We start from the raw sequence: 23,314 nt of genomic DNA on the forward strand, positions 1-23,314 counted from the left end.
ATACCGCAGCGGCAGAAGGATTCGGCCTCACTGAACAGGTTGAATCCGCTCCTGAACCGTAGCGTCCAACTCGCAGACAGGCCGGTAAAGTAGCTTGGTCTATTGGCCAGTCTCTGCACCACCGGAGTCTTTTACTAGTTTGTTAACATTTTGAACTCGCGTTTCTTATTTTCGCTCTAAACACGATAATTACTGTATGTCTGGCAACACTGATAGATGCTGGCAAGCAGAGGCAGAGAAGCATCTCCTACAACTGCAGGGTTTCCTTTTGGTTAAACAAATTCTGTCTCTGCTCTTTAAGTTTGTTCAGGTTTGTTCCGTGTAATTCTAATTTAAACTATTGGTTTATTACTATTTTTGTTTCAGGTGCCCCAACCAACCTTCTTATCAAGCCTCTCTTCCACCGCTACCACCTCTTAGCGAGCCTCTGGTGGGACGGGTTCATCCTCTGGCTCTGTCTGTGCTGAGACTTAATTATGATATGCCACAGCAACGTCAGCCCCAAGTATTGGCTGAGATGGAGTCAACTTTAGCAGCAGTGATGCAGCATCATAATGCACAGTACGTAAGTCTTGTTTGTATGTGTATGTACTTGTAACAGTATATTGTTCATATGTTGCGTTTGTTCCTAGAAAGTCTGTCATTTACCAGTTTGAAACGGCACTGGGTTCATTCCATTAACTGGCTTTGGACAACGTGATGTCATATGCTTTTATTGCCAGATCTAACCTAAGCCATGCACATGTTGGATTATTTGTTGCACATGCAGCCCATGTCCAGTCAGTCTGTGAAGATGTCCTGGTCAGTTCTTTACAGGTCTGTGTGGTAGTTGGTTGTTTAGGCTATAGACTAGTTCACATTTGTGTCACGGTGGACATGAATGAGTGAGGTGCCAAAAGACTCAACGCTGATAATATTTCATCTTCTATATTTGCATAAATCAAATTTAAACCTTGTTTTCTCACCCAATGGTTGGTGTCAGCACAACAGAGCTAAGATTTGACATTTACTTGGTTTATTCTAGTTCATTAACTCTGAAAACATTTAAAAATCACACTCCTGCTGTGGACCCGTTTTTTTGTGGGCAGTACCAAGATCATAAGGCGCATAAACCAACCTCGTGTCAAGCCAACACCTCCGTCTCCTGCAGAGGAGCTCCGCAATGGGGAAATCCACAGGTCAGCAAGAAATTAAAAAGGTGAGTCCCCGCCATCATGTTGTGAAGACTTACTTTGGAACATTCTGTCTGTAGTTACATTTCAAGTTTTTATACAACATTTGTTCTTCTTTAAATGTTCTTTGTTTTTCTGGAAGTCCTGATGAGGTTTGTACAAGCAGACTTGAAGCTGCAGTACAACGTCTTAATTTACGGAAGCCAACTGTGCGGCTCTTAGCCTCCTTCTACTACTTTGTTATTGAGTGTGCTCGCTTTCTCCGTCACCTCCTGGTTTAATTCCATTAGCCTGCAAAGAAAGAAATGTGTCGGGACCCCTCACATCCTAAGTCCCATGTTCCAGTGGCTCCCATCAGGACACAGACTCCCTGATGCAGGACCCAAATAGGAGATACACTGTAATGCCAGCAGTAGTTATCCATCAGAATCCTGTCCTGTACAATGACGCTTTTAATTGATCTTAGAACTGATAAGAGAACTGATAAAATACTAAGCTGAAGCAAATAAATGAGACAGGTTTTGTTCATTGGCTCGAAAGCCTGCCCTCTAAATGCTTTTTTTCATAAGTTTATGTTTAAGTTTATTTAACTTTTCACAACTGGATCTCCTTAAAGTTGGCCAATATTCCCCTTTTCTCTAATTTGAACGTTATTTCAATCTCAGATACTGTTAACGTGATTTTACTTCTGTGCAAATGTCTTTCTTTGACTCTAATTTATTTTACGAATGACTTTAAATTCTTGAAAGTCTTTGTTAAAACTTTACTTTTACGGTTAAACTTAAAACAGGGTTAAAATTAGACTATAGTACTACCCTCTAAAGCTGATAACCTTAAACACTGGCTATTATTGTTGTTTTAATTGTTGTTTATAGTCTTTCTGTTACATCACACATGCTAGAAACAGAGTTAAACAAGTGACTATAATTAGCTGTGACTGTGTTACAAGGTGAAACACTGAGAAGAATACGAGGTGGTGGAGCTTTTGTCTTTTCAGTCTGATAATGTTGGTGGCACAGGCTGCTACCATGTTTTGAACTGTTTCTCTGCACGTTGTTTATTGTAAAATACATTTAAAAATGTGACTAACTCATATAAATCACTAAACTCTACAGATACGTTTGTGACGTTTATTTATTTTACAACAGGGTTGTTAGGCACAACAAGGGATAATCAAATATGGAAATACAGATAAAAGTAAAATATAATAAATCATAAAACCACTTATGTTTAACCATCACGTTCAACGATTTTAAGTAATTGGTCAAATAATTTAGATGAGGGAGTACAACCACCACAAGTTGCCCATGTAATGAATAAATAAGAGAAATGGGGAATATTGTCCGACTTAAATCATTTCAGAGGCAAAGCATTCACAGTGTAGCTAAGGATGGCACAGGGCTGATAAACTATCTTAAAATGAATGTATTTGACTTTTGGTGCAATCGTGAAGGAAAGATAGCTTGGAAATCATTTTCTTCACAGTGAATCTGAACCTTCCCATGAGTCGTCGTTCAGCCAGCCGCGCTTCAAAAACGTCTTGCGCCCGTATTACGCGCTTTACAGCAGAGCACAAAACACGCTCGTCGCGACTTCCTCTTTTCATAGCGACACGTCTGGTCTATTCAAAATATGGAAAAATACGAAACAAAATATTGCATATATAGAAAAACTGTCGCCTAATAAAGATCTGTGTACTTTTACTGTATAGTTTAGGATTTATCAGTATTCAAATCTACCAGTTCATACTGTAACTGTATAGGCCGTATAGTCAACTTTAATGATCAATAACTTGACTTTGGTGAATAGTTCCAGGCTCAGACCACTTTCCCCTTGTTCTACTAAAGGTGTACTATCACCCCACAAAGATCTGTGTATTTTTACTGTATAGTTTTGGATTTATTAGTATTCAAAACTACCAGTTCATACTGTAATACAGTCAACTTTGATCATTAATAACTTGACTTTGGTGCATAGTTCCAGGCCCAGACCACTTTCCCTTTGTTCTACTAGAAGTGTACTATCACCACACAAAGATTTGTGTATTTTTAGTGTATAGTTTAGGATTTATTAGTATTTAAAACTACCATGTCATACTGTAATACTCTATGGGCCTTATATTCAACTATGATGATGAATAACTTGACTTTAGTGCATAATGCCAGGCCCGGATTATGTAACTTTTCATATAAAAAAACTGAGTGAGCTAGGCACACACACAATAAATCCTCTTATTAACATCTTTTAGGACTCCAAAGTGTGACTTTTAATATTAAAACTAAATGTTTAATGTTTATATAAAGTCATGGAACAGTCAAAAACTGAATATTTGTGTGAAACGAGGTGTTTGTGTGCCTGAATGACCCCGGGAGCTATGTTGTCGGGGGCTAAATGCCCCTGGTAGGGTCTCTCAAGGCAAACAGGTCCTGGGCTGGGCTGAACTGGAGGACGTGTCCGGAGAGAGGGAAGTTTGGAGTTTGCTTAGACTGTTGACCCTGTGACCCGCCCCCAGAAAAAGCGGCTGAAAATGAATGGATGGACATATAAATACAGTTTTGTGCCAAAATGAACAAAAATGTAAGACAAATAGGATATATCCTGTAACTGTTTTATGGTTGAGGAATTATTTACAAAGACAGCAATTCCAGTATTCAGTTGTTGCTTTCTTGTGTGTGTGTTTTTATCTATTTGTAAGAACTGTGCATGAAACCACCTGCAACAGCCATCACACTGTATCTGTAAAAGGGCACATGAATGACCATTTTATAGCACCTGAATGAAATCGTTATTTGTTCTGATCAAACTATTTCCCATGTCTGGAGTTTGTTTTATCAAAGTTATTGCCGTCTCTGTTCTTGCACATTGTAACATTTAAAATGTAAATACAAAATGTATATAACCTAACATTGAGGATTAGATTTAATGCAATTATTCTCTCTTCACAATACAGACTTACAATAAAAAAGAAAGTTACATACTACACTGTTTGTGGTGCAGTACTTATTGGTTTTGTGCTTGACTGTAAGGGCCATATTACAGCATAACATGGTACTACTAAAATCCTAAACCATACAGTAAAAATACACAGATCTTTGTGGGGTGGTAGTACACATCTAGTAGAACAAGGGGAAAGTGGTCTGAGCCTGGAACTATGCACCAAAGTCAAGTTATTAATGAATAAAGTTGACTATACGGCCCAGACAGTTACAGTAGGACCTGGTAGGTTTGAATACTAATGAATCCTAAACTATACAGTAAAAATACACGAATCTTTGTGTGGTGATAGTACACTTCTAGTAGATCAGTGGGAAATTGGTCTGAGCCTGAAACTATGCACCAAAGTCTAGTTATTAATGATCAAAGTTGACTGTATTACAGTATGAGCTGGTAGTTTTGAATACTGATAAATCCTAAACTATACAGTAAAAATACACAGATCTTTGTGTGGTGATAGTACACCTCTAGTAGAACAAGGGGAAAGTGGTCTGGGCCTGGAACTATTCACCAAAGTCAAGTTATTAATGATCAAAGTTGACTGTATTACAGTATGAGCTGGTAGTTTTGAATACTGATAAATCCTAAACTATACAGTAAAAATACACAGATCTTTGTGTGGTGATAGTACACTTCTAGTAGAACAAGGGGAAAGTGGTCTGGGCCTGGAACTATGCACCAAAGTCAAGGTATTGATTATCAAAGTTGACTGTATTACAGTATGACATGGTAGTTTTGAATACTAATAAATCCAAAACTAGAACTAGAACCAGAACTATGCACCAAAGTCAAGTTATTAATGATTACAGTTGACTATACGGCCCATATGGTTACAGTAGGACCTGGTAGTTTTGAATACTAATAAATCCTAAACTATACAGTAAAAATACACAGATCTTTGTGTGGTGATAGTACACCTCTAGTAGAACAAGGGGAAAGTGGTCTGAGCCTGGAACTATGCACCAAAGTTAAGTTATTAATTATAAAAGTTTCACAGAATGACATGGTAGTTTTAAATACTAATAAATGCTTAATTTTACAGTAAAAGTATACAGATCTTTATTAGGCGACAGTTTTTCTATATATGCAATATTTTGTTTCGTAGTTTTCCATATTTTGAACAGACCGACGTTTCGCTATGAAAAGAGGAAGTCGCGACGAGCGTGTTTTGTGCTCTGCTGTAAAGCGCGTAATACGGGCGCAAGACGTTTTTGAAGCGCGGCTGGCTGAACGACGGATGAACGAACGACGGCTCACTTGACCGCAGTTAATCTTAAACACTGGTTGCGGTCGTGTTTTAACTGTTTTATACATTGGCAATTTTACGAATCGCTAGAGAAACCGTCCAGCTGCCCACCGAAAGTCACGTTCTTCTGGTCTTACGTCACACTCGTTACCTAATCGCGTTCATCCAATCACATCGCTGTTTCGCGTGTGGTCTGTATTTCAAAATAAGAGCCGTAACCAGAAGTTGACCCGAAAATATTTAAAATATTATTTAAAATGAGGAACGCTTCACGAATTTGCGTGTCATCCTTGCGCAGGGGCCATGCTAATCTTCTCTGTATCGTTCCAATTTTAGTATATGTGCTACCGAAGTAACACAATATCTCCTTGCAACTCACCCTTACTTATAGGTGCTATGTCCATGAACACTCTGTGTTGTGGTGGCACAATATTGCTAAACATTTTAAGTGCCAAGCAACTAGTGGCTTTAGCAGGCCAAGAAATATTGGTCTACGCAGCCATGGGTCATGCTTTGAGAGATCTGTTCGTCAGGACACATTCTGACCCAGGTTTACTGCAATCTTGCCCTGTCTTTGCGCACAGGAGCTCACGGGGCTCATGGGAAATTATTTAAATCAGGCCTTACGTCAGGCGCTCAGGATTGGAGGACTGCAGGTCACGGAACAAAAGATTCACTCATAGCTCCTCCTCCAACAACTGCCACCTGGAACCTCACGCAGAAATGAGGGTGGGGGGAAAGCGGTAGGGTGAGGGTGGGGGAGACACACACACACACACACACACTCAGGCGGCACACGATCCATCCATCCATCCACTTTCTAACCCAGCTGGCTATAGGCAAGAGGCAGGGTACACCCTGTCGCCAGTCCATCGCAGGGCAACACAGAGACAGACAACCATTCACACACACACTCACACCTACGGGCAATGGAGAGAAGCCAATCAACCTAATGCATGCTTTTTTGCATGTATTAACATTTAAATTTAAATGTATATATAAGTAAGCAAAGTATAGTCACATACTATAATACTAAATAACAATACTAAATAACAAATACAAAGATAGAATAAGTACAATTAGGTAAATATTTTGTAATGAATTAAGCATTGCTTAAATATAACACCATAGTAAGTATTGACGTAAATACATTTTTACTACGGTAAATACAGTTTTACTATGGTGGAGTGAATAAGATCTAGTGATGTGTTTGAATTAACAATCGAAACTGAAGAATGAAAACTACTACAGTATGTGCTTTAGTGTATAGTGTAAATTTTCCGTTTGAGAACATTGGCCTCTGACTTTGAGGACTTGAGGTACTCAGGATGGATCTCATCCACAGTTGGTGGAGGAAGAGGAAGAGGAGGATGATGGTGACCATGAGGAGGACAAGACCAGAGATTTTGAAGAAAAGGACAGTGACTCATCCTCAGAAGATATGTATAAGTGAAAACAGAAGCAAGTTAATCACAATAGGGAAGTAACAAAAAATACATAATAATAACAATTAAAAAATACAATACAAGGCTCCTTTATACACTCTCTCTTAGTTTTTCTGAGAGGAGGTTCTGTATCATTCATCACATGCTAAACTATTCTTTAAAGATGAGGTGACAAAGAAATTTTGTGCTATCAACTGTCTGTGTTTAGCTCTTTCACTTAGAATCCAGTGAAATCTCGCCTTCCTAAGTCTTCCATTTCTTCTTTGTGGAGTTCCCTAAAGTTGGTGCAGCCTTCATGGAGCTCCTACCTGCCCCCCACAGAGTCACACCTACAGGACATACAATGGGTATTGTGAGCCGCCTAGACCACCTGGGGCCGTCGGCAGGGGATGGGCCTTTTACCCTGAACGATCGTCTTCCTGGAATAAAGGGAACGTGATTGGGAGCTGGTGATTGGGCGAGTGTCTTCCTGGTGGCTCTGACTCATGATCAGCTGTCACACAGCTGTCAGTGAGGGACACACAGGTCAGATCAATTGTTCTACACTCTGGATCAATACGGTCATGTGCGATCATCATCATTCACCTGGTTCACATCAGATTTATAAATTATACATTACGTAATTACAAAGAAAAGATGTCAACACTGAACTGATCCTTTGAAAAGATTTTTTATGTAACAAAAACATCAATTGAATTTGAAGCTTGAGAACATTGTCAACAGTAAAATTAAACTATGTACATTACAAATTTGTAACAAAATACTCTAATACTAAGCAAAATTACACAAACTATATACAGGTGACACTACGCTGCACATGAAGTTGGTGTCTCCTGCAATCAGAAAAAAGATGAAAAGGAGTCACATGCATTGTCGTGCATTGTTCTTCACCTGCGCGACTGCTGGTCTTTAGAGAATAAAACAGGTCAGAGGTCAGACAGACGCTCCACTCACACAGGCAAATATAATCATCTAAAGACCTACATTTCGGGTCCAGTCGTCTCTTCTCTTTCAACCTGTCATCCACAGAGCGACCCTCCGATGTGGCACAGAAGAACTCTCCCCTGTAGCGGCTGTGGCCATACCGTCTGTTCTTGGGCTGACCACAGCGGCGACAGCGGACATGCTGAAAGATCTTCCTCTCTTTAAGAGGGAGACTCCTCTCTCGCTGACGACGCAGCTCCTCCTCTCTAATCCTCCTCTGCCAGGCTGTGGAGCGAGGAACAACGGCAGCAGCAGCAGAAGCAGGAGCAGCAGCGGTGATGGAGATGGCATGGTGGGTGATAGTGGTGATTGTGTCAGGAGAAGCAGTGATGGTGGTGGAGGCTGCAGAGGTCATGGCAGGAAAGACGATCAGGTCATACAGGCCCACGGTGTGTGGTTGCCAGCCCTGAGGGGTCTTCAGGTTGTGGGTGCTGCAACGGCCTCTGAGGTAGCACAGGGTTCACCTTCAGAGACTGTGATGGGACACCCTGAGTACCAGCAGCAGATCCACCTGGTCTGAGGACAGTACTGAGGAGGAAGGTGGTGCTCATTCCCTTGCTCCTCTCTGTGTGTCTGGATAAAAACAAACATCCCTTATCATGACAGCTTTCAATCATCTGCTGCCTCGTCTACAGTCCCAGTGAGGTGAGATGGATCCTACCACTGCAGGAGCGTCTTCTGGTTGACGTTGTAGAGGTGGATGGAGGTGTTGGTCATCAGCGTGGGGCAGCTGACTACAACGTCCCGGATGGTGTTGTAGTCCCTCAGGACGGAACCCCAGCGACTGACCCGGACCCCGCCCAGTGAACGTCCCTCACTGTGGACGTCACACAGCTCCATGAAGATGGCCTCCACCAGCCTGCTGACTTTAGGGGACTGAGCACCTTTGCCTAGAAAGGAACTGCACACAACCAGAACCCAGCGTTCTGTCCTGTTGTGGCAGGACAGCCTGAAAGGGAGCACAACAAGTCAACGGTTGAAGTCCTGACCCGACACGCCTCTTTACGTTTATATGTAGGCATCTCACAGGCTCAGCACTTACTTGTAGGTGAGTACAGCCGGGAATTGATCCTGGTGACTCAGGTCCAACTGATTCATGATGTCCGGGACCCAGGCGGCCATCTTCTTCCCACAGGAACGACATTCCAGGTACTCTGTGCCCATAAAGTACCAGCCGTCCCTGTCCAGATCCCTGCGCACCGTCTTGTAGAGTCCTGCGCCGGTCAGCTTCGTGTCACAGCTGGGGCACACAAGCCTGCACGCCCACATCTTGTAGGGCATCCACAGGAAGAACGGCCTCTGGAAGAAGCCGTGGGACGACTCACCTCTCAGCCAGTAACTGACCCTAAGGGTTTAGGACAGCCCTCAGCTGCGGCTGCAGCTCTGGTCCTGTGCTGCACGGCGACGCCGCTGTCCCCACTGGAAGGCAGGTCCAGCTCATCGACTGCTGCAGGAGTGGAGGCTGAAGATGGGACCTCTGCAAAAATAAATAAAAGTAATCAAACTCATGCAAAGACACAGAAGCGAGGCATGAGTGTCTAAGCTTGGGTGGTTAGGCTTTATGATCTACAGCTGACTACCAGCTAGAAGCAGAAGCGGTGGACTCTACAGGGTCCAGCAAACATCAACCTTACCTCATAGTGACCTTATAACGATGGATTACATACAGTTTTACACCATTAATCCATTGGAGGCTTCTGAATAACAGAAGAACAGCTATTATCAGGTCCAAACACATTCACCATAGGATCATTCACATTTGTTAAAGGGTTGTAACCACTGTGTGTGTGCGTGTGTGTATGTGTGTGTGAGTGAACTCACGCTGAGTCTCCTGTGAGGGCTCGTCAGCAGCTGTTTCACACAAAAACAGACAAAGAAATCAGCTTTTCAGAGACACGCGTGCAGGCAGCAGGAAAGCAAACTGGGAGCAGAACACCTACTGTCAGATGGAGGGCACTGGGGCTGCTGGGAGGGATGCTGGTTCTTCTCCTGGTCCCGGCCCAGTATGTAGGTCTTTAAAGCATGCAGGTTGCTGCCTGGGATGCACTTCTTCTTCCTCAGCCACTGCACGTAGCTACAGAAACAACAACATCACTAACAACTGTGTGCGCGGTTGTTCCAGACAGACTCAATGTCACTATTTCATCTGCACATGGTGTTTGTTGTCTGTGCACAGGCTTACGTCTCAACCTCTTTCCCCGTGGCCTCGTACATGGAGGCGTAGGTCATGGCTCCGTGGGGGCCGAACCCCACCAACTTCTTGTCTTGGCTCCGGACAGACTTGGAACCCTCCGTGGCACGGCGTCCCTCCACGGCTGACATCACCTCTGGGAACAGCTTGCTGTAGGAGGTGAGGGCATCCTGTGTAGCGGGAGAACAGAATATGTGTATTATGACAGAAATAGGAATTTCTTGATGATTGCTCTGATTGACCTGTGTGAGTTGGGATCCATATAATAGTTCTAATAATGGCTCTACTTTTACTGTACTAGGATGAGTGAGATATTTCTGTGTTGTACTCCACAGCACCTTGTTGGCCATAAGTGGTGAGCTGGATGTGTCACCACTCTCCCGCTCCTTCTGGTGTGAGGCCAGCAGGGACACAGCGTAGCCCACGTCGTGACTCAGGAGCCACTTGAAGGTCTGTCCCCGGTACTGCCCAAACTGGATCTCATATTGGCTGAGAACCAGCTGCGAGCAGTGGGGATCTCCTCCTCCTTGCAGAATGCAAGGCACCGGCTGGATGGTGTTGAAGGCACTGGAGTCAAAGATCATGATCCTCACAGTGCTGCCGGGCTTCTCTAGGTGAGAAAGAGCTCGATGTAGGAGGAAGATGACAGCGTCGTCTACTCCTATGCCGTGTCGGTAGGCGAACTGCAGCGGGTCCAGGTAGGTTCCCACTGCAGAGCGGAGGTGACCCAGGACCAGTCTCTCCAGTGTCTTCATCAGGTGTGATGTCAGAGCCACTGCTCTGAAGCTGCTGGGGTCTTTGGCGTGCGGTGTCTTGGGCACTGGTACCACGCAGGAGGTCTTCCAGAGCTGTGGTACCACCCTCAGCTTGAGGCTCAGGTTGAAGACATGCTCCATAACTCCACACAGTTCGCCTGTTGGTGAAACACCAACAAAAGACCATATTCATACTAGAATTGCGACTATTAACCTGACCATTAGCAGCCAATCAGGCGTAGCCATAAAATCCAAGAATAAGGATGTGAGCGGAGGTTTTTAAAAGCAGAAAAACGCTGCTGATTTAAATTATTCTCACTGCGTCTTCAGGTACAGACAGGTTGTTTTTTTGTGTTTTGGGTTTAAGACTTTGCCTCTTTTTCATTAAGTCACACACATACCTCTGTTGTTCTGCTAAATACATTTTAATCTGCTGAGCAGGTACAAGGTGTCCACGTCTCCGCTGTCCAAGCAGCTTCCATCCCTGGTGTTGTTCCAAGGGGGGAAGGAGGTGATGCGGCGCCCCCAGGTGGACAAGAAGGGTAGAGCTGTGTCCTGGAGCTTCACTGAGGTTTGTGTGTCTGCTGGCGCTTCACAACAGGTCTGAACGTTCAGTGATTAGTACTAGTACTAGTCCAGGATGCAGGTCATCGTTACAGTAGTAGCTATGGACTGTGAGGCTCATTGACACAGAGCAATGTCTTTTCCCTGTTCGTACAAGCCCTGCATTAATAATCTCACAAGTATTTGTGCTTTATCATTACATGTCCAACCACAGTAACATAAAGCATCATTATCAGCTAGTGCTGCTTCATCTCTGGAGTTTAATCTAGTTCTGTTCTTTGCTCCTCCCAGAGGTCAGGGACGCATGATGATACATGATGAGATGCTCCAGCTCCAGCAACAGGATACAGTGAGTGACCCAGTAATATATCATCAATGCGTCATATGTCCAGAACTTTATTGTAGCAGCTGTAACAAGGCATCTCTATTAAGTTATGATGTCTGATAACAGTATCACCTGTAACTATCGATACCAAATGATCATCAAGGAGTAGTACAATATTTACCAAGTGCTAAACTAAGAGGAGCTGTGTTTAGTGGAACACCAGTGTAACAGTGCATGTGTGTTCACATTTATCTGTAGAAGTAGCAGCAGTTTATTTAAAGTTTATTATGAATCCTTCAGCCCTTCGTCACATACACACACAAACACACACCAAGCTGTACAGTAGACATCTGTCATATGTTTGACTTGAACATGGCTTTCCAAGGCCGGGCTAACGAAACACACCAAGCCTAGAGAAAGTGCCAACATGCACCTACACCCCATCGCATTCCTCAGCAGCTGTTCTGCTCCAGCCGAGCTCCAGGTCAGAGGCCGTGCGACTGGGAGGAGCCTGCACTTCACACGTGCTTCGCTCTGTTCAGAAGGTCCAGTTATCACCCACATGACCCTGCAACTGTGTGGGACCCTTCGCTGGTGGAATTGATGGTAAACATGCAGGGCAACAACCAGAAACCTGATTAAACGCTGCTTTTTGTGTGGTCGTGCATCATCATTTATGTCGGGAGAGGAGCTCCTTATGGGAGCACACAGCCGCTGTGAAGGACGAGACCCTCAACATGGATCTGAAACAGGAAGATGATAAAACAAACAGTTCAAATGATCAAAGAAGCTAAACATGGAGCGTTATCCACTGTCCATGTGTGATACAACCTTTGTTTTAATATATTCAGGACGTCTGACTTCTATTGTAATAATACTACAAATTTAGTGACAATAACATTTTCTAAAATTACATCTTGGGAATTTCATTTTTTAATAAAAATGACATTTGATGTTTGTCCACTAGCGACATCTCAAATTAGGCATTTGGTCTTTGAAAACAAGACATTCACAACATTTTAAATCATGATCAACCAACAAAAACCGATCAACCGTAGAGCCAACCAAACACAAGCCACGTTTTAAGTCAATATTAAAAACTCTTCATTATCAATAGTTATATTCCATAAAAATTCATATAAAACAACTTCAAATTAAATAGGTGAAATTTAAAAAAATGACAACACTTGAATTTTCAAGAAAAACGCCGAAGGAATTTGTTTTCTAGAAAAGTCTGCCTTGTCTTCAAGATCCTATGAACCACACAAAGGCCGGTGCATGATTTCCTTGTCGACTTCCTCGCTTCTGTTAGTTCCAACAGACACTGCTGTCCACAACAACACTGGCTGTGGGGGCTAGTAGTGATAGTAGTGCATGCTGCAGTATGAAGGCTTTTTTTTTTTTTTTTTTAAGAGAAAGAAATCCACATTTCAAATCACACCATCCTGTACAAACATGGAATCATATTCACATCCAGGAATAAATCAACAAATGAAGCAAACGGAGCGTGAATCAGCTTTACTTCCGTTTGCTTCAAGTCACGTGTATCTTCATGTCCGTAAAAGGCAAGCCGCTGCTGTAGAATCCTTGGGAAGTGTTCTAACTCCATGAGGGAGGTCTGTCACCTCCTGCTGGGACTCGCTGGAATGCTGTGAACAAGACAAGGACCTCAAGGACGCTGGGGACACCTGGGCTGTTGGTCCACTGACACCAACCGCTGTCCAACAGACTTGAGCTGTTAAAACCACCTGTGACTTAATGTGATCTGGGATTGGACTTGTACGAAGATGCTCGTCTGTAGGAAGCCCTTAGGTTTCAGCTCCTCAGACTGCATGGATGTGCTCATGCGTTGTACTGACCATTTACAACATTAGGTTTGGTTTCAGTGATGCTCTGTGTGGGACAGGTAACACATTTAAAATTGTGATATGAACCTTAGCATTGGCCTATTGCATCCAGTCCTAACCCTGACTCGTGCTGCACAGACCTGACCATGGTAATGCCTCATACTGTACCTACTGAATGACAGGAGAACAACCACTGAGCCACATCCAAGGTCCTGTTTAACATATAAAAAATAAACAGCCCACTGCAGGCAAGCGCTGCTGATTCCAGTCATTTAACCAGTCACTTGCATGCCTAGAGGCCAGGAGCCTAGATCAGTTCAGTTACAGCCCACAGTCAGCAATAGGATCACAGTCTTCTCACTGGTCGAGCTGGAGAACGCCACTCAGACAGATATCTCGTAAGTGGTGCCCCCAACACCCGTCACTTTCTTTACCCCGCCGCTCTGAGGCTTGTGGGAAGGACTTAATGCTGAGCTGGGAAGGGCCACTCCAGGCCGGGCAGCCATGCCGACCGGGTGAGAGGGGGAAGAAGGGGCGGAGCAGGACGAGTTGGAGGACAAGGAGAAGCGCTGGCCACCATTAGTCCGATTTTGAGGTTTTATTGGCATCAGCTCATCCCTGTTAATGGGAAATAGGAGAGAAAGAGAGAGAAGAGATGAGAGTTAGAGGGGATCAAAAGGTCACCTGGAAAAGAACCCAGCTCACTGACTGGGAACCTTTAGTGACACCATCCTGACCCAGTTTACACATGAAATGCTCACATGCAGGCAGCAGAGGCATAAAAAGATGTAGATGATGCATTTGTTATCGTGATTTGTAAAAGCATCTTAATATTTCAGTAACTGTTCAAACAAACTTCTGTTTGGTTGACTTGCACATTGTATTATACTGTATATGTACCCTATTATATCACATAATTGAAGAATTCATCTTGGTGACAGTAGAACTATGCGGTGCCAACTCAATCACATGACAAACAGGCAGGATGGAAACGCAACATGTGATGGACAAAACAGAAGCATGTCAATGTCTGAGTAACTCTGTCTCTCCTTCATGTTTATGTTTCAAATGTTTGCTTTAACAAACCAAAATGACAACAGTATCATTGCCTGTGCATAGACAAAGCAAGAAAGAGAAGGTGGTAGTAACGCAGACACGAGAACAGACAAGGGTTCAGACAGCACAAACAAAAAGGACACCTCACAGACGATGTGAACAAACAAAGGAAAAAGGAGGAGAAACTCACAGGAAATGTGGCAGGAGGAGGAAGGGAGGAGGAGGAGGAGCAGTCAATCAGGTAGTCTCGTTTTCGGGCAGGCAGGTGGTTTTTCATGGTTAGCAGCAAACCATTCATCCATGACAGAGGTGAAACTCATACTCACTTCGGTGCTTGCATTCCTCCTCCTCCCATCCCTCCACTTCCTCCTCCTACCCCCGCTGCATTCGCCCCAGCTGACGCCGAGGCCTTTCGGACCAGCCGATACTGCATTTCAGCGGCAGCGGCGCTCGAGTATGATAGTGATTTGCCCAGTGGTGGAGGGTGAGGGGAGCGGGGAGGGTGAGTCGTGGAGGTGGAGGAGGGGCCCAGAGGAGTATCGGTGGAGCGGGTACGGTACGGGTAGGCATGGTGGGGAGGTGCACTCGGGGGAGCAAAACGAGGAGGGCGGGAAGTAGCGGTGGAGGAGTGGTGGTGGTGATGATGGGCGTGGTGGTGGTGATGGTGATGGTGATGGTGGTGGTGGGGGGGTGGTGGTGCTGAGGAGGGGGGCGGCTGGCCGGTAACTGAGTGGGGCTCACCCAGCAGGCTCTCCCTCTCTGGAGGTGGTGGGGGGGAGGACGTGGAGGAGGATGAGCGATTGAGGAAGGGGTGGTGGTGGTGGTGGGCGGAGCGGTGGTGCTGATGCGGTGACTGCAGGTGCATCTCAGCATCCCTCTGCTGTGAAGACACGAAAGGGGAGCTGTAGCCGCCTGCTGCCGGTGTGCCGGGTCTCCCAGAGGCGACGTCGCCCGGCACTGCCCCCTGGTCGAAATGATCCCCACCGGCCAGTAAACTGTCGTACGACAGGCTGCCGTTGCGAGACGAGTGATGAGGTGGCGGTGTCTGATTGGCTAAGCTCTTGAAGCTGGCTGAGGTGGTGGTTGCCTCCGAGACATGGACGGCACCTGTTGAGGTGTGTGTGGAGCAGGAAGACCGTGATGCCACTCCAGACAGAACAGTGGGGTCTGAGAAGGAAGGGTAGGAGCGGCCGCCCAGAGTGTAGCCAGGGATGCCGCCGGCCCCCACCTCCCTGCCTCCCTCCCTCCTCTCCCCACCGCCTTCCCCTCCCACTCTGTCTGATGACGCGTCTCTCCGGTCCAGGCTGGGCTGGGAGCGGAACCCAGGCTGCTGGCTGGCCTGGAGGAGGGAGGAGGTGGAGGAGGACGAGTCCCTGGCACTGCCAATGCTCTCACCCCGACTTAACTGAAGGAGGCAGGAGGAGAAAGGAAGGCAAGTTGAAAGAGAGAGAGGAGGGAGAAACAGGAAACTGTTCAAACGAGAGTAGAAAGCTGCACAAAGCTTCATCTTTGGCTTCACACACACAATATTTTTGTAATCCTGATACATTCAACAACATGCCTACATAATCACAATACAAAAATTGTTTCTTCATTACAAAAAAAATTTACGGTGAGTTCCCAGCTTTAACTCTGAAAAGGATGGGATAAAAAATAGGAGCTGTTGTAACAACACAGGCTAAGTTCGTAGCTTCTCCTTCTGGATTAACGCTCTTCAAAGCTCTGATGCTTATGTTCACAAAATAAAAGACTGTTACTACAACCTATTCCACAACATGGGATCTTCTATTGTAATGATGTTTGAATATACTCAGAGTAAAGCATTTTTAGTTTAGTTATCTTTAGTACTAATTTCATAACATAGTCAGAAAGGTTTCTCTCCCCGACCAAACAAGAGAGATCACACTGATCGCTCTGGTCGTTTCATCTTTCACTACTGCATCCACACCACAGGGAACTACTTTGACACTAATGGGAGAAACCACAGGAGTCACTACAGCACAGTTCTAACAGGAGAGGAAACAAAAAGGAACTAGCTAGAGAGAATTCAAAGATTTCACACCATCTCTTTATGTTATGCACATTGGTGAGTAGATACAGGTTTGGATACTAATGCTGCAGCATTATCTGCATTAAATTACTCCTCACTGTGCTACGGTTTCTATCAGATCAGCAATGCCAAAACAAAATAAACCAAGTTGAAACCTATTCTAAGTGTACCCAGACCACCAGGAAGGAGAAAGGGGACAGGAAGCACATGTGAAAGTAAAGATAAGGGAGAAATGCATTGAGAACAATCACTTACTGATACTGATCAACAGAAAGCCACTGAGAAACCAAACCAAGATGGCCGAGAGGAAATCAAAAGCAAAAATGGAGACGCATTAGAGTCAAATCAAAGAGACAACAGAGGCTGTGGCACAAAAAAGTAAACGCTCACTTCATGTTTTAGTTTAACGCTCTGAGCATTACCTGATTGGCGTAAGCATGTGTGAGGGCTGTGTGGTTCTTGCCAGGGCTGTAGGTGGGCCTATATTTGTACATGGTAGGGGTGGGTGGAGCTTTGTTCAGCAGACTGCACTCTGCAACAGAAGAGAAGAAGAACAGGGCTGAAAGCTAAATGAGAGGAGGTTTGTGAACAGGACGATGACCAGAGGCGAGTCTTACCCTCCGTGTTCCCTCTAGTGATCCCAGGGTAGCGGAGCTCCGGTTTAGGAGGAGGCGGCGGCTCTGCATCGCAGGACTGACTTTCCATCATTTCCAGACTGGACTTGGACTGAAAGACACCAGAATTACAAACTTAAAAACAAAATAACAGAAATGACTAAATAAGCGAATTGCTGACCAAACTAGGAATTTCAGGTAAATGTTTAAATTTAGATTGTATGCCTTGACTAACTCAGTTATGAAATCTTAATTAACTTAATATAAATAAATTAAATATTACTCAGGACATAATGAATGAACAAATCATGGTCTTCACACTTAGCTGGTATGAGGATGATGGAAATGTGCAGTAAGCTGGTCCTGAATGTATGCAAACTTAAATAAGGAGTGAACACACAACGTCCCAACACACGGCGTCTTTACCCGGTGCAGGTCTCCCTGGATGCCGTTGTCAAGGATTTTAGCAGCCAACTGGGCTTCTGTCAGCTGCGGTCGCAGAAAGGGAGGCTGCACACAAACACTCTGCACGCCCTTCTTCCTGCCCAGGTACCTGATCACACAAACACAGGGCTCAGTATCTCCTCTGGAAATATACAGAAAAATCTAGAAAAGTATTTTAAGAGCATCAATAATGGGAGGGTTTCAGAACATGCACCTGGGAGCCTGGGAGCTGCAGAGGACGTGAGACACATTCTTCCAGCAGCCATTGGTGAAAGGATTAACACCTCCTCTAAACTTCCCCGTCACCTGCAGCATGAAAACAGAAAATACCAAGAGAAAAATCGTTAAATGAATCACAACAACCAAAATGTTTGGACATTTACTTTGTTCTAAATGAGGTAAAATGACTTATTTTTTTGATTATAAGTGAATGTGGGCGTTGCCCACCTGTTCGTTGGTAGTCCTTCCTCTGGCCACAAGCACGATGTGAAAGCCAGTAAGGCCGGCAACAGGGATGAAGAACAGGCCTGCAACACACATGACCGCCAAGCTGGGAGCACGGGGTCAAGGGCCATCATCACACAGTCACATCAAAACAACCACCAGCCCTCAATGTTCTTAAAGGATACGTGACGATAGCGTGCAGGCGGTCGATGTTTTGCCGATGGTAGAGGATGAAGAGGAGGCCAAAGCCGAACACAGCCATGATGTGAGCGGTGAGAGAGAGCAGGAAGAGGAAGAAGTATCGGTAGTTCCTCCTGCCGATGCAGTTGTTCACCCACGGACAGTGGTGGTCGAAGTCCTGCATTAGGGAAATCATAAATGTCTTATGTCCTTGTTAAAGGCATGCTCAGGTTTTCTTAACGTTTGATAGTAATAAGCTGTCACAGGTCCTGGACGGTGTGTAATGCTAACAGTACTATACTGCTAACAGTACAGTAACAGGTCTACAGCTTTGGTTGGTAGAGAAGCTACAGGTCGCTCCAAGCATCTGTGGAAGGATGAGCACCGCTGCTAATCGCTGGCTGCTCACTGCATGACGCCAAAAGGCTGCTCACTGCAGCTCCTTCAACTTTTACCTGTTCCAGGGCATGTTCCAGAGTACAGAACTTACGTATGAAATGTGTCACAATCAATAAATGACTACGTCTTGACCAATTCCTCCAACTGCATCACAGGGAAACTATCATTTAATATTACTGATCACTACAGGTGCTGGTCATAAAATTAGAATGTCATGAAAAAGTTGATTTATTTCACTAATTCCATTCAAAAGTGAAAAGCCTCAAAGCCTCAGAGCCGGAAGAAGCCCAGGAGTCTCTGTGGAGTTTACATGTTCTCCCACAGTCAGGTTAATGGAGCTGCTGCAGATCTTTAAATTGGAACTCTATGCTTGCTTTGTTTATTTATATTTTAGATATTGACTTTTTATTAGAGAGTCAAAATCATTTAAGAGTCATTTAAGAGTCAAAGTCTAAATTTAGTTTAAAAATTCTGATAAGAGATTTGTAATAAACTAAACATCAAATAATAATTTTTATTTTTTTAATCTGATTAATCCAAAATATAAATCGACAGATTAATTTATTAACAAAATTATAGTTGCAGGTCTAAACCGCACCCTGGAGAGGGTTGTGAAACAAAATCCTTTTAAAAAAGAGTGGTCTGCAGCAGAGTCAGAGCCGCCAAGAAGCACCTGTATGGAGGTAACTGTTCCAGCTCTAGTGAGAACACGGGCACTTTTCAGGTTCCTAAGTGTGACTGACTGCTACAATAGATTGACTGCTTTAATAGATGCAAGTTGTTGAACATATCACTAGTAACTGTTTGGTTGATTTGCACATTGTGCTATACTGCATACAAATGTTTATATATTGATTGATTAAATTGTAGTTTTATTATGGTGACATTAGTAAAACTATGCTGTGCCAACTCAACCACATGACAAACAGGCAGGATGGAAAAGCAACATGTGATGGATGAAACAGAAGAACATCAATGTCTGAAAAAATCAAATGTTTGCAATAAGTAATTCTCATGACAATAAAACAAATTTTTATAAAAAACAAAAACCTGCAATGAAGGAAAGACACATTTACTCTTATGTGTCCATGATGCCAAGCACAAACTAGTTAATTTAAAACAAAGTAAAAACATTGCATTATCCCTGGAGAACATTACACATTATTCGACTATAATAAATTATTCTGTATAAAAAAATATATATATAGAAACCAGGCAGTGACAGCTGGCACAGTACATGAAGACAATGTTTAGTTACACAGTGGACATGAGTATGTGAGCATACCTCCACACAGTTGTCACAGACGGAGCAGTGTGAGCACCGCGGCGGCCGATAGAAGCGACAGGTGGAGCACCACTTCATCCTGACCTGGATCCCCCTGATCTCCACTGTCTTGTACAGGGGAGCACGGAAATCATCCTCCTTGTCCTCATCCTCCTCGGCTAAAACACAACAATGTGAAATCTTACAGCATTTGTTCCTATACAGCCCTGCATAAAAACATGTATAACAATTCTTGAAGACAGTCTCTTAGTACATTAGATTAATATGTAGATCAACTCTGATTAAATGTAAGATAATGTGCGTGTACAGACCTCTTGGGAAGATCCCAGGGTCCATGAATGTGGCCATACAGAAGTTAGCCAAAACAAACAGGAAGATGACTCCATTGTAGATGGGGACAGCTACTGAGAAGCGTTCCGAGAGCCACGGACACCTGTAAAAATAAAAAGGGAGGTGCTGACTGAGTCAGTGAAAGCGTAGAATCATGGAAGGTGAGACTAAAAAGATCTTTTAACATTATTATTATTAGCTGCTATTGTTTTGATGATGTCTACCTAGAGAGCTATTTCACTGAGGTAAATGCACCTTTCTTATTAGCGGTGTACTTACATGCTGAGAATAGCAGAGAGAATGCGAGAGCACCCACAGGGACACAAACATTCCCAGACTGAGGTAGAAGCACTGTAAAGCCTGGATGATGGGCTTTTGTCAGGGTGACAGATGTTGGCCTATTTTCTCCTCACTAATCTAAAGCAAAGAGCCAACTGCCCCCTACACTGACAACACACACACACTGATTAGATTTTCTCACTTATGCAGCGGTGGGTGCATACAAACCTGTCAATCACGTCCATCATACAGTGTACACACTATTTATTTATATCTATCTCTATATAGAGAGCAAGAGAGAGAGATAGACTTTTTCTCAAAGACACAAAGTAGCTGTGTGTCAGCAGGATTAGTGACAACTGAGTCCACAGTCAGAAAAGCTCAAAACAACCTGGTTGGTGAGAAAGTCTGTGTCTGTCACCAAAGCCAACCAACTAAGTAGTAAAGCAGCTCCATTCAATTCCGTTCACCTACGACGTCTGTTGTGTTGGCTGTATATATCAGTGTAGTAATCAAGAGCTTTCTGTTTTGAAAATCAGTGACGGCTCCATTCTTATCAATAATAAACCTTCATTTAACACATATTGCTGGTTTAGACAAGCATCCGCTTACACCACAACAACCAAAGGCAAGTCATTATCTATTATTTTGTAAATACTGCATAATCTCCAAAAACAAAGGGTGTCCATATAAACCTTTCTTAGTTTTAACACTAGTTTTAACTGTTTCAGTTATTTTCTGAGGTGTACAGACAGCGAAGCAGTATTTTCAAATGCCTGTGGCAGTCTGTTTTAAAGCTATTCAAATAAATGTGCAATAAAGTAACATCATTTTGATATTTAAAACTCTTTCTTGCATAGTGGTCACAGTTAACCTGTATTCACAAGATGAATACTGTAGCATTGTCCTGCTCAGACCTAAAGAGAAATAAAAACACTAGACTGAGGCTCATAATTCAAGCATGACTTAAAGCATAGCCTCATAACAAAGAGAAACACTTATCAAAAGCTACGGGAAGGAATCACTAATTTCTTCAGTGCTCAGTTCTTCCTTAATCTGCAATATGTGTCAAGAAGCATCTATAATGTGTAATCTGCCTTTAAAATACACATAAATCTAATCAGAATAGTTATTTCTCTGTGGGTACATGACCCAAAACAGACCAATGCAATCATTGTTATTGTGTGTTTGTAGGATCTGCTTATGCTCATGAAGGTCCGTGTCTGACACTTACGTGAAGCAGAAGAACAGCGTGGTGGAGCCAACGAGGAAGAAGGTGGCTGCAGATACTGGCACGTAGCGGGAGGGTCGCAGGGGTCTGCTGGGGGGCACCACGCTGTGGGGGAGGGGTGATGAGGACGGACCCCGTCCTCCGCTCTTGCTGCTGCCCACTGGCATTACTTCCTGTATGAGGTGGTGTCTGCTTAGCAACGGCAACTCCAAGGATTTTTCATTCAGATTGTAATGTTGCTGTATTGAGTGGATGTCGGAGAAATGACAAATAAAAAATAAGGAGGTATGAGGAACTGGGGCTTCCCTTCACATAGAAAGTAGACTGCTTTGTAACACCGCACTAAGGTGAGAGGGTGAAGGGACGCTCATTTCCTTGGTTCTGCTACTGTGTGTTACTTTGTGTCTTCTATAAAAGCCTTGTTTCTCCTTCAGCTAGGAAACCATTTGGGAAAGGAGGAAACGCAGATAGAACAAATAAGTCACAGAAAAGGTATCCAACCATAGATTTCTAAGAGATGTAAGCAAACAGCTAGTACTCTGTCCTATCTGGCATGTCAACTAATTACAAAGACAGAAGCTGATCAATTTCCCCCAAAACTTTCCCTACAAAACAAACTGGGTTCTTATAATGAGTGGAATGGAGACTTGGTGAACCTCTGTGCTGTTACAACAAGCATGGCTAAAAGATTGTTAGTTCGTTGTGGGTTGGCCTGTTAAGGTGATGAAGCTTGTGCCTGATGTGAACTGATCCAGAGTAGTTTGATTGGCCTGTACGTAGAGTGTGGTGAGGTACACAGTTGGCAGAGGTAAGCCTGTTTCTGTAGATGATGGACATTTAAGAAAGAACTATATTAAAATAAAGCAAGGGCTGCTTAAACTTACTAACTTAAGGGGGGGGGGGTCACTAAAAAACATGTAAAGAATGACAGCAGTGGCTCAGCAGTGTGGGTAACTGTAGCAGATTAAGACAGTCTAATTAGTTTAAAAAAAAAAAAAAAAAAAAAAAAAAAAAAAAGAAGATGACAGGGTTCACTCTGTTAAAGTTGACAGTAAGTCTTCAGTCCAGGATTTGTATTAGAAACAGCAGTCTGAGAGACGGCCAGAGAAGTAGCCTGGTTTTCCTGTGTCGGGGCATCGCTAAAACCCCACCGGTGGCTGACCCACCACCTCACCTGCCCAGTGCACAATGGATGTGACGGAAGGGCCAGAGGCAGACAGTGACGGGGGACAGTCCAGTAGAGCATCCATTAGTATCCATGTAAGACTAAAGGTGGTATCTTGTATTTCTGCAAATGGTGTCGACATAAACCAGGTCCACTCCCACGCTGGTCTCCTCGCTCCACTGTGTTGGTGGATGGTACACAAGCTCTGGACCTCAGTTTCAGGTTCTGACTTTTGCTTCGTTATGCCTCCTTCCACAGCCCAGAGCACTCTTGGATCAGTGCCTAAGATCAAATGGTGTCACCAACGCAACACT

General features: G+C 43.9%; 3 protein-coding genes and 1 non-coding gene across 44 annotated transcripts in view; 1 reads left to right on the forward strand and 3 right to left on the reverse strand.

The window, feature by feature from the left end:
• LOC114852340 (uncharacterized) overlaps positions 1-22,855 on the forward strand; it is a 61,110-nt gene extending 38,255 nt beyond the window's left edge. For 16 of the 39 annotated variants that reach the window (XM_055511172.1, XM_055511114.1, XM_055511193.1 and 13 more), the window contains 12 exons: positions 367-561; positions 723-816; positions 1,089-1,198; positions 6,758-7,382; positions 7,658-7,782; positions 7,887-8,133; positions 8,477-9,336; positions 10,060-10,191; positions 10,368-10,646; positions 11,229-11,358; positions 11,643-11,700; positions 12,062-13,085. In XM_055511172.1, coding sequence (XP_055367147.1) covers positions 367-561; positions 723-816; positions 1,089-1,198; positions 6,758-6,899 — 541 coding nt within the window. In that variant the 3' untranslated portion in view covers positions 6,900-7,382; positions 7,658-7,782; positions 7,887-8,133; ... (4 more) ...; positions 11,643-11,700; positions 12,062-13,085. Of the gene's footprint in view, positions 1-366; positions 566-722; positions 817-1,024; positions 4,153-6,757; positions 7,383-7,657; positions 7,790-7,886; positions 8,134-8,476; positions 9,337-10,017; positions 10,192-10,367; positions 10,647-11,228; positions 11,359-11,642; positions 11,701-12,061; positions 13,086-13,241; positions 13,776-21,798 lie in introns of those variants that run through there. The other 23 variants (XM_055511827.1, XM_055511704.1, XM_055511800.1 and 20 more) reach the window with 20 other exon arrangements.
• Positions 5,666-5,771, reverse strand: LOC114864476 (U6 spliceosomal RNA). Its single transcript, XR_003787317.1, has one exon. It is a non-coding gene; the product is annotated as a U6 spliceosomal RNA (small nuclear RNA).
• Positions 9,336-11,235, reverse strand: LOC114852130 (uncharacterized). Its single transcript, XM_055511850.1, has 4 exons — positions 10,371-11,235; positions 10,024-10,202; positions 9,782-9,915; positions 9,336-9,692 (listed from the first exon to the last, which is right to left on the reverse strand). The coding sequence occupies exons 1-4, from the start codon at positions 10,926-10,928 to the stop codon at positions 9,604-9,606; spliced, it is 960 nt and encodes a 319-aa protein (XP_055367825.1). The 5' UTR covers positions 10,929-11,235; the 3' UTR covers positions 9,336-9,603.
• Positions 11,942-22,002, reverse strand: zdhhc5a (zinc finger DHHC-type palmitoyltransferase 5a). 3 transcript variants are annotated; one of them, XM_029143125.2, is made up of 11 exons: positions 21,839-22,002; positions 20,307-20,428; positions 19,996-20,153; positions 18,317-18,489; positions 18,135-18,237; positions 17,902-17,993; positions 17,670-17,796; positions 17,247-17,355; positions 17,052-17,161; positions 14,906-15,984; positions 11,942-14,141 (listed from the first exon to the last, which is right to left on the reverse strand). In XM_029143125.2, exons 1-11 carry the CDS (start codon positions 22,000-22,002, stop codon positions 13,907-13,909), a joined length of 2,472 nt encoding a protein of 823 aa, XP_028998958.1. In that variant the 3' UTR covers positions 11,942-13,906. The 3 variants fall into 3 exon arrangements, 2 of the variants coding, with proteins under 2 accessions (XP_028998958.1, XP_028998970.1); XR_008695414.1 differs by having other exon boundaries at positions 14,001-14,141; positions 14,770-15,984; XM_029143137.3 differs by having other exon boundaries at positions 14,002-14,141; positions 15,321-15,984.
• Positions 22,856-23,314: the final 459 nt, after the last annotated feature.

The sequence above is a fragment of the Betta splendens genome, chromosome 1 (genome assembly GCF_900634795.4).
Source record: "Betta splendens chromosome 1, fBetSpl5.4, whole genome shotgun sequence".
In the NCBI taxonomy this organism is placed as follows: Eukaryota; Metazoa; Chordata; class Actinopteri; order Anabantiformes; family Osphronemidae; genus Betta; species Betta splendens.

Coding starts and splice junctions, on each gene's coding strand:
- LOC114852130 (XM_055511850.1), bottom strand. CDS start 10,928: ATGGAGCATGTCTTCAACCTGAGCCTCAAGCTGAGGGTGGTACCACAG. Junction 10,203..10,370: donor CACCACTTATGGCCAACAAG/GTGCTGTGGAGT, acceptor CCCGCTACACAG/GATGCCCTCACCTCCTACAG. Junction 9,693..9,781: donor CCAGTGCCCTCCATCTGACA/GTAGGTGTTCTG, acceptor TGTGTGAAACAG/CTGCTGACGAGCCCTCACAG.
- zdhhc5a (XM_029143125.2), bottom strand. CDS start 22,002: ATGCCAGTGGGCAGCAGCAAGAGCGGAGGACGGGGTCCGTCCTCATCA. Junction 18,490..19,995: donor TCTGTGACAACTGTGTGGAG/GTATGCTCACAT, acceptor TCCCTAATGCAG/GACTTCGACCACCACTGTCC. Junction 17,356..17,669: donor TCCAGGGAGACCTGCACCGG/GTAAAGACGCCG, acceptor GGTGTCTTTCAG/TCCAAGTCCAGTCTGGAAAT.